At 55.7% G+C, this 12,143-nt stretch overlaps 1 protein-coding gene across 1 annotated transcript in view; it reads left to right on the forward strand.

The window, feature by feature from the left end:
* ARHGEF5 (Rho guanine nucleotide exchange factor (GEF) 5) overlaps window positions 1–12,143 on the forward strand; it is a 47,777-nt gene that overhangs the window by 30,623 nt on the left and 5,011 nt on the right. The window contains exons 4-13 of the mRNA XM_006861286.1: window positions 443–2,972; window positions 3,339–3,396; window positions 3,708–3,769; window positions 3,882–4,135; window positions 8,511–8,671; window positions 9,653–9,805; window positions 10,026–10,155; window positions 10,393–10,467; window positions 10,799–10,888; window positions 11,520–11,677. Coding sequence (XP_006861348.1) covers window positions 443–2,972; window positions 3,339–3,396; window positions 3,708–3,769; window positions 3,882–4,135; window positions 8,511–8,671; window positions 9,653–9,805; window positions 10,026–10,155; window positions 10,393–10,467; window positions 10,799–10,888; window positions 11,520–11,677 — 3,671 coding nt within the window. The remainder of the gene's footprint in view (window positions 1–442; window positions 2,973–3,338; window positions 3,397–3,707; window positions 3,770–3,881; window positions 4,136–8,510; window positions 8,672–9,652; window positions 9,806–10,025; window positions 10,156–10,392; window positions 10,468–10,798; window positions 10,889–11,519; window positions 11,678–12,143) is intronic.

Below are 12,143 nucleotides of genomic sequence, written 5' to 3' on the forward strand. Positions count from 1 at the left end.
GGAGATTGTGAGGAGGAATAACACAGACGGTCCTCTTCAGGCCCTGTGGCTCTGCTTGTCAGATTCACGGTAGGCCCTCGAGGGGTCAGGAGATGATAGGAGCTGAGTCACCCTTGGATTCGGGGACTGGCCAGGAGAAACAGAATAAGCCAGCCCACAATTAAAGGGAGCTTGTGGTCCGCTATGACAACGGTTTCATCCTCTGATTTCGTTGTTTGGTGTCTGTCTCCCCCACCAAGGCTGGAAGGCCCGTGCGCCATCTGTCTGCTTGTCTGTCTGCTTGTCTGTCTCATGAACTACTGCACACCCAGCACTGGGTAAATATTTGTGAAGTGATCGAGGCTGTCCCTGACAGTGTCCAGTGTCTTTTGTCTCCAGGAATGGCCCTCAGTGGGACGGAGGAAGTGACCCACCCCTGTTCTCCCTGGCCTCTCTCTGACAGGCACCGGCGGAAAGAGACCCAGGATCCAGACTGATGGAGGCCTCGGAGCCCCCGCACAGAGCCTTGACCCCCACCCCCACCATCTTGGAGTTGGGCGAGACCTCTGAGGCTTTGCTGAGGGGCAGCCGGACCCCTACCCTGGAACCCAGAGCTACGGAGAGCCCTACCTGCGAGGGGGTAGAGGGCTGCAGACCCTCGGATACCCTGTGGGGAGAGTTAAGGGATGTGAGTGACCTCTCAACGGAAAGGGTGTCCCCATCCCCCAAGGAAGAGGCTGCAAGTGAGGAGACAGCTGCTCCTGAATCCTGGGCAGCCAACAGCCAGGCCAGGAGGCCTACTCACCCGGAACTCTGGGACCCGGGGGACAGTCTGGACATGGTGTCTGTTCCCAGGGAACTGTTGGCAGGGGGTGCTGACCAGACGGAGGCTTCCCCAGGAAGCCCTGCTCCCAGCAGCTCCGGGCCACCCTGGGGGGAGCACCCTGCAGGGACCCCACTGCTCCTGGAGAAGACACAGGGGAGGTGTGAGCAAGTGGGGTGGGAGACGCAGGGACAGCTAGAAGTGGGGGTTCAGGGAGTACCGGAGCCAATGGAGAAGCAGGTTAATGGGAAAGGTGGGGAGGAGAGGCAGGAGGGCTTAGGCATTAGGGAGCTGGGAGGCCTGATTCATGGCCCATGGAGACCCCAGAGTCCAAGGCTTGAGGGTCCTGGAGAGGAACGGGTGTCACTGGAGTCAGAGGAGGAGGGGGTGGACACTCAGCCCGAGAAGCCGGAGGGGGTACCTGGGAAGCAGCAAAACCAGAGTTTGGGTGGGGAGGTGATTCCAGTGGAGGGGTGGGAGGAGGAGGCTGGGGGCCAAACTGAGGGTGGGCTGAAGGCTGAGGAAGAGCAGGCCCAGCAAAGCGGTGTCACCTGTCTGGCTCCTGTGGCCCTAGGCACCTCTCCTCCCTGTGGCCTGTTCCCTGAGATGGCTTGTCCCCAAACAAGGGCTCCCAGGACTCAGACAGACCCCTGGCTAAGGGACGTGTCCCCTCCAGCTCTGAGCCCTTCCTTGGAGCCAGGACAGACCCATCTACCCATGTCCCTACCCTGCCCCTTCCCTGAAGAAGAAACATCTCAGGAAGGCCAGCAGGAGGAGCCTAAGCAGGGGACGGAGGCTAAGGAGGGCTCCACCTCCCCATGGACACTGCCCACTGGCTCTGGGGGAAAGGCCCTTCCTGCTGCAGGGTCACCAGAAGATTCCAAAGCCTTTCTCTGTAGGGCTCCTGAGACCCCCACAGGGTCCCCCACACACAGCCCCCCTGCCAGCCCTTCAGGGACGGCCCTGCACCCCAGAAGCAACTCCTTTCCTGGTCCCCACCGGACCGAGCTCCCGCCAGACCTGGTAGTTAGATCCCTTTCTTTTTCTCACTCCGAGCTACCCCAGAGACCCCCCAAACCTGCCATCTATGGCTCTGTGACCCCAAGGCGGGACCGAAGGGGTGGAAGGGATAACAACATCCCCCTGGAGCCCACAGCAGCATCACCCCCGACGAGGCAGGGTCCAGGGCTACCCTCCTCCCGGCACAGCTGGTCCCCTACTGCGAACCCACCCCTGGTCTCTGTAGATGGGAGGGCCCCAAAGCCCCCACCTCCACTGCACATGAGGCGCGTTCGGGCACCCACGCTGCAGCGATACAGCCACCCACCCACCCTGGCCTTTGATCCAGGGTCCCACGGACCCCTCAAGGACTCCGCTGACCACCATCTGGTAGCAAGGCAGCTCTGGCCTCTGCCCTCCACACCGGATTCCCCACCTCCTGCACAGACCTCTCTGCCCCCGAGGCAGAGATACAACAAGCCTTTGCCCCCTACGCCCCCCGATGCTCCACAGTCCGGGACTTCCGGCAGCACTTTTAGAAGCCTCAGGACCTATAAGCCACTGCCCCCTCTCCCCACCCTGGACCCAGCCACCGAGCCACCCCCTCTGCCCCCCAAGCTTAGAAGCAGGAGCCGAAGCACTCAGGGGCCACTCATGAGCACCGGGGGCCGAGCCAGGTCTGGGGCTCAGGATTGGGCAGCTCCCTTGACCCCTTCTGCTGGCCGCACCTCCTGGCCTCCAGCTACCGGCCAGTCTGCTGACCCCTTGGCGCCCACCAGCAGGGGTAGGAATGAGATGACCCCCAGTATGGCTTTCAGCAACATAATAAACCTTCTGAGCCCGTTGTCCCCCACCGCTGAGTGGTCCGCAGAGACGGGGTCCTGGCTTGTAGAGGAGCCAGAAAGCCCCAATCGAGGACCCTCAAGAAGAATGGTCCCCCAGGAGGGGACCAGCAACCTACGGGGATTGGAACTGGGCCACACCAGACCACCAGAGAGACCTGGCCACCTCCCCTTAGAGAAGGCATCCAGCTGGCCCCACCGGCGAGACCCAGGCAGACCCCCAGTGGGCGGCAGCGCAGGACCAGCCCCCGGGGAGGGGCCCAGCAAGAACAAGAGCTGGAACCGGCAGGGCCTGCGCAGGCCCTCCATCCTGCCTGAGGGCACCTCAGGTGAGCAGGACATCACCGCCACCCTCTGCCCTAGATCCCCACCCCCCACCCACCATTCTGCTCCAGTTCTGGCCCTCCCTACGTGCCTCCTTCCCGGGGGTGTTCCGACACCCTCCTGCGTCCAGGTACAACAGCTGCCGGTTCCCTTCGGCTGGGCAGCACTTGTCCACCACTCTTCTGACAGGACGGCATCGTGGCAGCCCTGGGGTACTGCCCTGCCCATTCTGGCCCCTCCCCTCCGGGTTCCCTCCCCCTGGGAGGCCCCACCCCGCCAAGGCCCCGCCCCCTCTAATGATCCCTCCCCCTCAGAAGCCCACCTCCCCAGCCCCTTCTTCGATTCTCTGAATGCCCTATTTCTGTTTTCAGATACCAGAGGTCCAGCCATGGAACACTTCCCTGGCCCCTCAGACGCCATCGTTTTCCGGTGAGTTGGCCGCTCCCATTGAACACACAGAGTCTTCACCAAGCTAGCAGGGATCTAACACTGACAGGCCCGTGGCTGTCTCCCCTGGGTGGGAAGGAGCAGGCGCCCAGCCTGGGCTCCAGGCTAGGAGGCCCCTGACCACTCTGGTTCTGCCCACTAAGCCCAGGCCCCTGCCCTCTGTGCCCGCCCATTGGCCCTGGACTCAGCCCCAAGGGTCAACAGCAGCCCCAAATTGGGCGTCACTGATGCCGCGCAGGGGTCCAGAGCTGTCCCATGGGGGCCAACACCCAGAATCCTTCTTCCTACCACAGGGAGAAGAAGCCAAAGGAGTCAAGCGGCTTCACTAGACGCTGCTCCAAACTCATCAATTCCTGTGAGTCCCACAGGCCTGGCCTCCAACTGGAGGGGCCCAGGCAGTACAGAGTGGGGGGCGAGACTGGCTTGCTCTGTGGTCCTCACGGTCCCCCTCTCCCCTGGCACCTCAGCCCAGCTGCTCTATCAGGAGTACAGTGATGTCTTCCTCAACAAAGAGATCCAGAGCCAGCAGCGACTGGACAGCCTGGCCGAGACCCCCGGGCCTGCGTCCCCCCGGCAGCGCCGCAAGGCCTTCGTGTCCTCGGAGTCCTACGTGCAGCGCCTCTCCTCAACCTCTAGCAGCTCGCTGTGGCAGGAGATCCCGGTGGTGCGCAACAGCACGGTTCTGCTGTCCATGACCCATGCGGACCAGAAGCTGCAGGAGGTACCAGGACGGGGCGGGGACAGGGGCTGTGCCACACACTGCCCACACTGACACTCACACAGAACACCGCCCCTCCTGCCACCGGCCAGTTGTGTACTTTGTTAGAGGGAGTCTCCGAGGGCTGCCTGTCTAATAACAAAATGCGCCAGTGGGCATTTGATGAGAACGGGAACTTTCCTGTCTCCCACCTGTGGAGGCTAAGCTTGTCAGTTGCTGTCTAGTGACTCCCGGCAACATTGTGTCGGGGCGGAGCTGAACTCCACAGTGTCTTCGTTGTTGCTAACTTGGTATTGTGATTTGGGCAAACTTAATGGAGCATGTAGTGGTTACAAATCGGGCTGTGAACCGCAAGGTCAGCAGTTTGAAACTACCAGCGGTCCCGCGGGAGAAAGATGAGGCACCCTGCTCCCGTAAAGATTTACAGCCTCGGAAACCCTGTGCAAGGTCACTATGAGTCGGAACCGACTCCACGGCACTTAACAACAACAACAATGGAGCATGTCGGTTTTTCATTCACCAATTCATGCACACTTTGTGTTGGGACATTGATTACAATCCCCACAATGTAACCACGCCCTTCCCACTTCCTCTGTTTCCTGTCTCCATCCCTTCTTCTTTTCTGACTTTGCCTGCCTTCTGAGTTATATCCCTGGGAAGACCCCGCCCTTTTGATCTCATATGGTTGGTTGTTCTAATGTGGAACTGTTGACTTTTTCATTGGGCTCAGGAGCCCTGGGGTGATAATGTTGGATAAGCATGTGATCGCAGGGTCCATTTGAACTGCAAAGTTGATGGTTCAGACGCTCCTCAGAAACCCTATACAGTTGCTATGAGTTGGAACCGACTCCATAGCATTTCACAGCAACGGTGGTTGGACTGAGTTGAGCCACTAAGTGAATTGGGTACCAGACTTGAAGGGTGACGAAGGACGTTCCCTTGGGGTTCTGCCAGTGTTTTTCAGACTCTGGTCTTTTGTTTCCTTACATCTTTGATTTTCTTCACTCTTCTCTGCTCTGGACAGGGAGAGACCAGTAGTTGGACGTTACAGATGGCTGCCCACAGCCTTTAAGATCCCAGGCCTCACTCACCACAGTGGGATATAGAACACTGTCTTTGTCGATTCTGTTACACCAGCTAACCTTAATGTCCCCCAAGACTACAGTGCTGAGTCCCCGAGCCCAGTGACTCATTCCTTGTGGCTGTGGGCGAATGCACTAGACTGCAAGGTCTGGTTGAGGTGGAAGGTTAGTGGTTCAGGCTCACCAACTGCTCCTCACAAACCCTATACAGGGTCGCTGTGAGTCGAAATCAAACCCACAGCACTTACCACCACCACCACCAAGTTTTCCTAACTTGGCTCCCTGTAAGTACACATTTGCAACACATACAAAATTTGGTCTAACCTTTGCATGCGGCTCTGGTGTAGTGCTGCAGGGTAAGCGCCTGACTGCAAGGTTGGCGGTTCATACTCACCAGCCGCTCCTCAGAAACCCCCTACAGGACAGCACTCCACAGCAACAGCCTATGTAATGTACTTATGGGGCGGTCCCATCATCTTCCCACACCTGTTTAGCTTGCATGTCTGTCTATGTATCCATTTATAGATTGTTGTTATTATTGTAATTGCAGGATCGTTTAATAGTATTTACCTTTGGTGGCTTTGATTTCGAGGCACCTCTAAGTGGGCTTGAAACCCCAACCTTTCGGTTACTAATAACCCAATGTGTAATCATCTGTACCGCTCGAGACTCCATCTAAAGACTTGAATTTGGAATCTCAAGTGCCTCCAGGGTCACTAGTGAAGATTCCCCCTGGCTTCACCCAGAGTCTGGGGCCCTGGTGTCCTTGGCTTGTAGCTGCATCTTCACCTGACCACAGCCATCTGTGTTTCTTTGTGTGCTTTTTCTCCTGTCTTATAAGGTTATCAGTCAGATAGGATCCCCTCCACTGTGACCACATGTTAACGGACCCCATTTACAAACAAGGTCATGTTCGTGGGTACCAGGGGCTAGGACTTCTTGGAGACCCAGTTCTCGTCTCACAGTTGGGCATCATGCAGTGTGACCCAGTCTCTGAATATTGTTGGGTGGAATCTACCTACCCTGGCTGTTCAGGCAGGTTCAGGTTCACTCAGGTTTTCCCTCCGATGCGTGGGATGCCACTGCCCTGTGCTGGTTTGGTCTCCTGGACACCTGAGAACACCCAGGAGACATGTCCTGGCCACGCCTCTCTCCCAGCAGCAGGACCACAGTGGAAGCTGTTTGTCTGGTTTTGAGTTATTACCTTGATTGGGTTTGCGTGGAGCACTTCTCTTCATCGTCATCTGAAGTATGGGGTAGAGCCTCCCTTCCCGGGAAGGCAATGTGGCGCAATGGAAAGGCATGACAGAGTTGTTTTTATGTATCTCATTTCTGGAGTCAGCGCCCTAGGTGGGAAGCTTGTGTGAATGGTTACTAGTTTGTAGCTTTGACCAAATTGCTAAATGATTCTAAGCCTTCATGTCTTCACCTATAAAACTGGGATACAAAGGATTACTGACAGAATCAAAAACCGGTAAATTTTTGGATAAATAATATATAATCATGGGATATAATCACGGCTCAACAACTGTTTGCTGTGTTCATTTGAAGCGAGGTAGACCTGGGTTTGCATCCTGGTTTCACCACTTAGTAGCTGCCTAGCCTTAAACAAGGTCTGTAATTGCATCACCTCTAAATTTACTCATCTACAGACTGGGAGCATGGATGCTTCTCTTTCAGGATTATGGTTTGAATGAAATAGCACACACCTTGTGTCTTCGTTACTAATCCCATGCTGCTGTAACAGAGACACCAAAGTGGTAGCTTTAACAAACAGACTTATACTGCCTTACAGTTTAGAAGGTGAGAGGTCTGAATCCATGGTGCAGACTCAGGGGAAGGCCTTCTCTCCCTCTGTGCCTTGGCTGTGGACGAAGGGCCTTGTCTCTTTGACCTTCTGCTCCCGAGGATCTCTGTGCGGCTGGGCAGCTCTCTTCCCTCGGTTCTCCTGCTTCTTTCAGCTTGCTTGTCTAATCTCTTCTGTGTCAAAAGAGCCTCACTCAAGAGCATGCTGCACTAATCCAGTGTCATTAACAAAACAGAGACAATTCATTCCCAAGTGGAGTGATAGCCTCAGGCATAGAGGTGAGGAGTTACAACACATATTTTAGGGGGACACACTTCAGTCCATAACATTCCACTCTTTGTCCACACCCCACAGATTCACGTCCTTCCCACATATGCCAAACACATTCACTACGTCACATCATCCCCAAAGTCTTTAATCCACACCCTGTCCAAATTCCATCCTGGGGCAAAGTTGCTTTTCCTTTGTGAACCTGTGACATCTAGAATACAAGTAATCTGCTTCCAGGGTACAGTTGTGGAGTGACCACAGGTAGATGTTGCTGTTATTAAGGGGAGCCATTGGGAGTGGGGGAAGAAGGGACAACAGGCACCAAGCAAGTCCAGAACCAGCAGAACCATCCACACTAGCTCTCAAGCCTTGATAACCATCCTCTGTTCTCTGAGACCATGTAAACAGTGGCTCTGCTGTACAGACTCTGGGTGTTGGCTGTGTTCTCTGGATTCTGGGCAGAGGTCATTTGGCCCCAGGCTTCAGCTCCACCTTTCAGGCCCTACTGGGACGACAACTCTGCTTTCTTGGTTTTGAGTAGCCCCATTCTCCTATAAGGAGCTCTGGTAGTGTAGTGGTTATGAATCGGGCTGCTATCCTCAGGATCAGCAGTTCGAAACTACCAGCCGCTTTGCTGGAGAAAGATGAGGCTTTCTGCTCCCGTAAACATTTACAGCCTCAGAAACCCTGTGCAGGGTCGGAACCAACTCCACGGCACATAACAACAACAACATTCTCTTGTAAATTGCATCTTCTTCCTCTCTCCGCCATTTCTAGCTGATGGTCAAGTCCCTTCAGACCACCTTCTCCATGACTATGCCCTCTACTCTCTGTTCCCGGGTGGCGCAGACCTTCCTGAGTCATCTGGAATCACTACTGTACGTCCCTAATTGTCGCTCTTGTTCCTCTTACTCTGTCTCCACCATGCACTCTGAAATACCTGATGAAATCACATCCTTCCCTCAAGGAAAGACCTTGTGTGGTCTTCCCATTTGCTTTCCTCTAAATTCCCCATAGATTCCATGCCGCCATGATTCCTCTGCTTCTCCACCTTCCTCTTAGGCTGTATCTCAGTGTTTGGAGTGTATCCCCCTTCCCTTACCCTTTCCCTTTCATTAAGTGTGGTTGAACCGTAGGAGGGTCTGTATGCTTCTCCACTCTCCCCTAGATGTGGCACCATGCCTGGTGTATAACATCTTCCTCCTCCACGTCCTCCTAGGCCAAGTTTGAGCTGATTGTCTCCGAGGCCTCGTACCTGCGCAGCCTGCACGTGGCCGTGGATCACTTCCAGCTGTCCACCCAGCTCCGGGCCACACTGTCCAATCAGGAGCATCAGTGGCTCTTCTCCCGTCTGCAGGACGTGAGAGACGTCAGCACCACGTGAGCCCACCCCCACCCCAACCCCCACCGTCTTCTCCTGGGCTGCAGGAAGGGCTGGCTTTACAGACGCTGCCTTTATTTTATTCAAGTTCACGAGGTTGGAGGGCTAAACCAAGATGCTGGTTCTAAAGGAAGTCTAAGTCTGCGTCTCTGGGCTCTGACCCAGAGTTCCTGCGTCCCTTGGTCTCATTTGGCATCTGCCTTCCCTGTTAGTGCTTGCTTCTGTGTGTCTGATCAGCTCCTTTCCAATCTCAGAACTCATTACAATGAGGATACAGCAAACACACATAGGGCCTCATTAGTGTAACAACCAGAACCTTATTCCCAAAGGGGCTCACGTCCACGGGTAGAGGTTGGCATTCCAACACTTCTTGTGGGGACACAAAGCAATGGTCAGCACCGCTCTCTTCCTAGCCTCACTGCTTCCATCTCCCCTGCTGTGTCTGCAGACCCCTCACTCTGGTAGAGGGAGGCTGGACCTCTCCCAGCAGACCCAACTCTGTGCTGTAGGAAGAGTAGAGAGGAGGGGCTTGGTGGGCAGGCCCCTTGGTGGACAAACCCGTAGGTGAGGCAGCTCCCAAAGGGGTCTTGGACCTGTGGGTGCTTATTGCATCAGGATTAGGTTTGGACCTGTGGGTGCTCACGGCCTCAGGAATGCGAGTTGGGTCTGTGTGTACACAGTGCCTCGGGGATTAGGTTTGGACCTGTGGATGCTCACTGCCTCGGGGATGAGGGTTGGGTCTGCATCTGTGGACATGCACTGGATGGGGGTGAACAGTAGAAGAGTCTGAAGGTACAAACCCCCATCAGATCAAGGGCAATGGAGTTACAGAATGGATGAGTACCGTAGCCTGGGGCCCGAACTCCTGGGAATAGCAGGGCGTGGCGCTGGGCGTGGCGCTGGGCGTGGTGCTGGGGGAGGGGCCAAAGCCAGCCTGGCTTTATGTGGTTTGCCTCCTGACCCTCTGGTCTCCCCTGAAGGTTCCTGTCTGACCTGGAGGAGAACTTCGAGAACAACATCTTCACCTTCCATGTGTGCGACGTCGTCCTGAACCATACCCCCCACTTCCGCCGGGTCTACCTGCCCTACGTCACCAACCAGACCTACCAGGAGCGCACCTTCCAGAGCCTGCTGTGAGCCTGTCCCACTCACCCAGAGGGTGGTCCCAGAGCATGTGCTCTTGTGCCTAATGGGACCTCAGGTCTACCTCATGTCAGATCCCTAGGCGGTCATGCCAAGGTCCCTGGAAGCCAGCTCCCCCCAGTCTCACCTTCCATGCTCAGCTGATCCGCCACTCAGGGACCTCCATGGAGCTGTGTCCCCTTGCCCCCCTAAAGTACCCTACTCCCACAGGAATGGCAACAGCCACTTCCGGGAGGTCCTGGACAAGCTGGAGAGTGATCCCGTTTGCCAGCGGCTGTCCCTCAAGTCTTTCCTGATCCTGCCCTTCCAGCGGATCACCCGCCTCAAGCTGCTGCTGCAGGTACCAGCCCACGTGCCACCCACAACCTTCTCCCTAGGGTGCCATGCACCCTCACACCTCACAGTCCCACCCCCTGCCCAGAGGGAGGCCTTGGAAACCCCAGCTTCCCACTCTGGTACCCTAGCAAAGAACACCAATTTCTGCATCACTGCTCTGTGCCATATGGGTGTGCCCGTGACCCACGCCGCCACCTCTCCTGTCCTCCCCTTACCATCGGCTCTGTCCACTGTCCTGTAGAACATTCTGAAGAGAACACAGCCCGGCTCCTCGGAGGAGGCAGAGGCCACGAAGGCACACCACGCCCTGGAAGAGGTAAGCAACCAGTGTCCACTCTGGCCCTAGGACCGTACTCTGTGGGCAGCTTCTCCTGAGAGAACAAGAACCACACACACACACACCCCAGGCCTCCCACTGCTCACTCACAGTCTCTCCTCACACCAGGCACTGTACTCTCATGCCTGAAGCCCCCAGATTCAATCTCATTTCCACTGAGCCCAGAACATCCCATCAGGTCAAGCCAAGCATACCAAAGCCCTTGTTACTCGTCCACTCTCTCCTGGTGCGTGGGTCACACCCCCTTTCCCGGGCTTGGGAGCAAGTCCAAGGCCCTAAGGTGCTCTCCTCTGCCTCCTTCCATGCTCAGCTGATCCGGGACTGTAACAGTAACGTGCAGAGGATGCGGCGCACTGAGGAGCTCATCTACCTGAGCCAGAAGATTGAATTTGAGTGCAGAGTGAGTGGTCCCTGTCCGGAGAGCCACTCAGCGCCCTGTGGCCACCCATCCTGAGACCCCACCCACCCGGGACAGAAGGAGATCTTTTCAGTGCCTTTGCTAAAAAATCTTGTTGATTTTGGAACCATTCCAGTGTTTTGCTAGTCAAACAAATAACGTAACATTGAATCCAAATCCAGAGCTAAAGCCTCCTACCCAAACACACATCTAGACTGCACTGTGACAATTGCTCCTCTTTACCCAAACTCATGCTTTCCATCTGATCCTGCCTGGTTCTCCATGCCCTCACCTACATCTGAACTCACATGCCGCACTTGTTTAATGTCCCCTTACCCTTTAACTTCTAAGAAACATGTCACACTGGTCCCTTCCCATTCCCTTGCTCCTCGGGGGGCTCGTGGGCCAAGCTTGTTCAGGGACCCACCATCACGGATGGACCACAGATACCTCCCATTTTCTTGGCTGTGGAGAACACACACGGAGGACAGTTGCAAGGAAAGGGTCAGCAAAGAGTAGAGTTGGGGAAGAACAGGAGAGAGGATGTGGACGGCCAGATGGTCAGCCTGGGATTCATGGTGCAGTGAGAAGGATGGGGCCCCAGTAAACAGACCTTTTGTCTCCCTACCCATAGATATTCCCGCTCATCTCGCAGTCCCGTTGGCTGGTGAAGAGCGGGGAGCTCACAGCCCTGGAGTTCAGCATGACCCCAGGACTGCGGAGGAAGCTGACCACACGTCCTGTCCACTTGCACCTCTTTAATGACTGCCTGCTGCTGTCCCGGCCCCGAGAGTCCGTGATGGGGGGGTGCTGGGCCTAGGTGGCTTGGGGGTGGGAGAACGGGAAGGCTGTGTTCCCAGAGGGACATCCCAACGGCTCCACCTCTGTGTCCACTCATGGCTTCAGGAAGGGAAAGCCGAAAAAGAAAGGGGTCCCCCAAATTCCGTGGTGGGGTTCCCCATATTAACACACCACATCACAGATGAGTCTGCACTCATTAGCTGGGAGGCAGAGGCCAACAACCACCATAATACAGCCCATACCGAGACACAGCAAGTCACCAAGAATGTTCTGGTTTCCCGGTTCATATGGAAATGATATTGACTAATGTTGACACTCGCAGGTTGTGGTTGCCAGGTACATGTGGAAGTGTTGTTCATGATCCAATATTGTCTTTCCCAGGCATATGAAAGTAATGCTGATACTCAATTGTGGTTTCTGGTGTATGTGGAAGTGATGTTGATGTGTTGTGGTTTCC

Source organism: Chrysochloris asiatica, unplaced genomic scaffold (assembly GCF_000296735.1).
Source record: "Chrysochloris asiatica unplaced genomic scaffold, ChrAsi1.0 scaffold00041, whole genome shotgun sequence".
Taxonomy (NCBI): Eukaryota; Metazoa; Chordata; class Mammalia; order Afrosoricida; family Chrysochloridae; genus Chrysochloris; species Chrysochloris asiatica.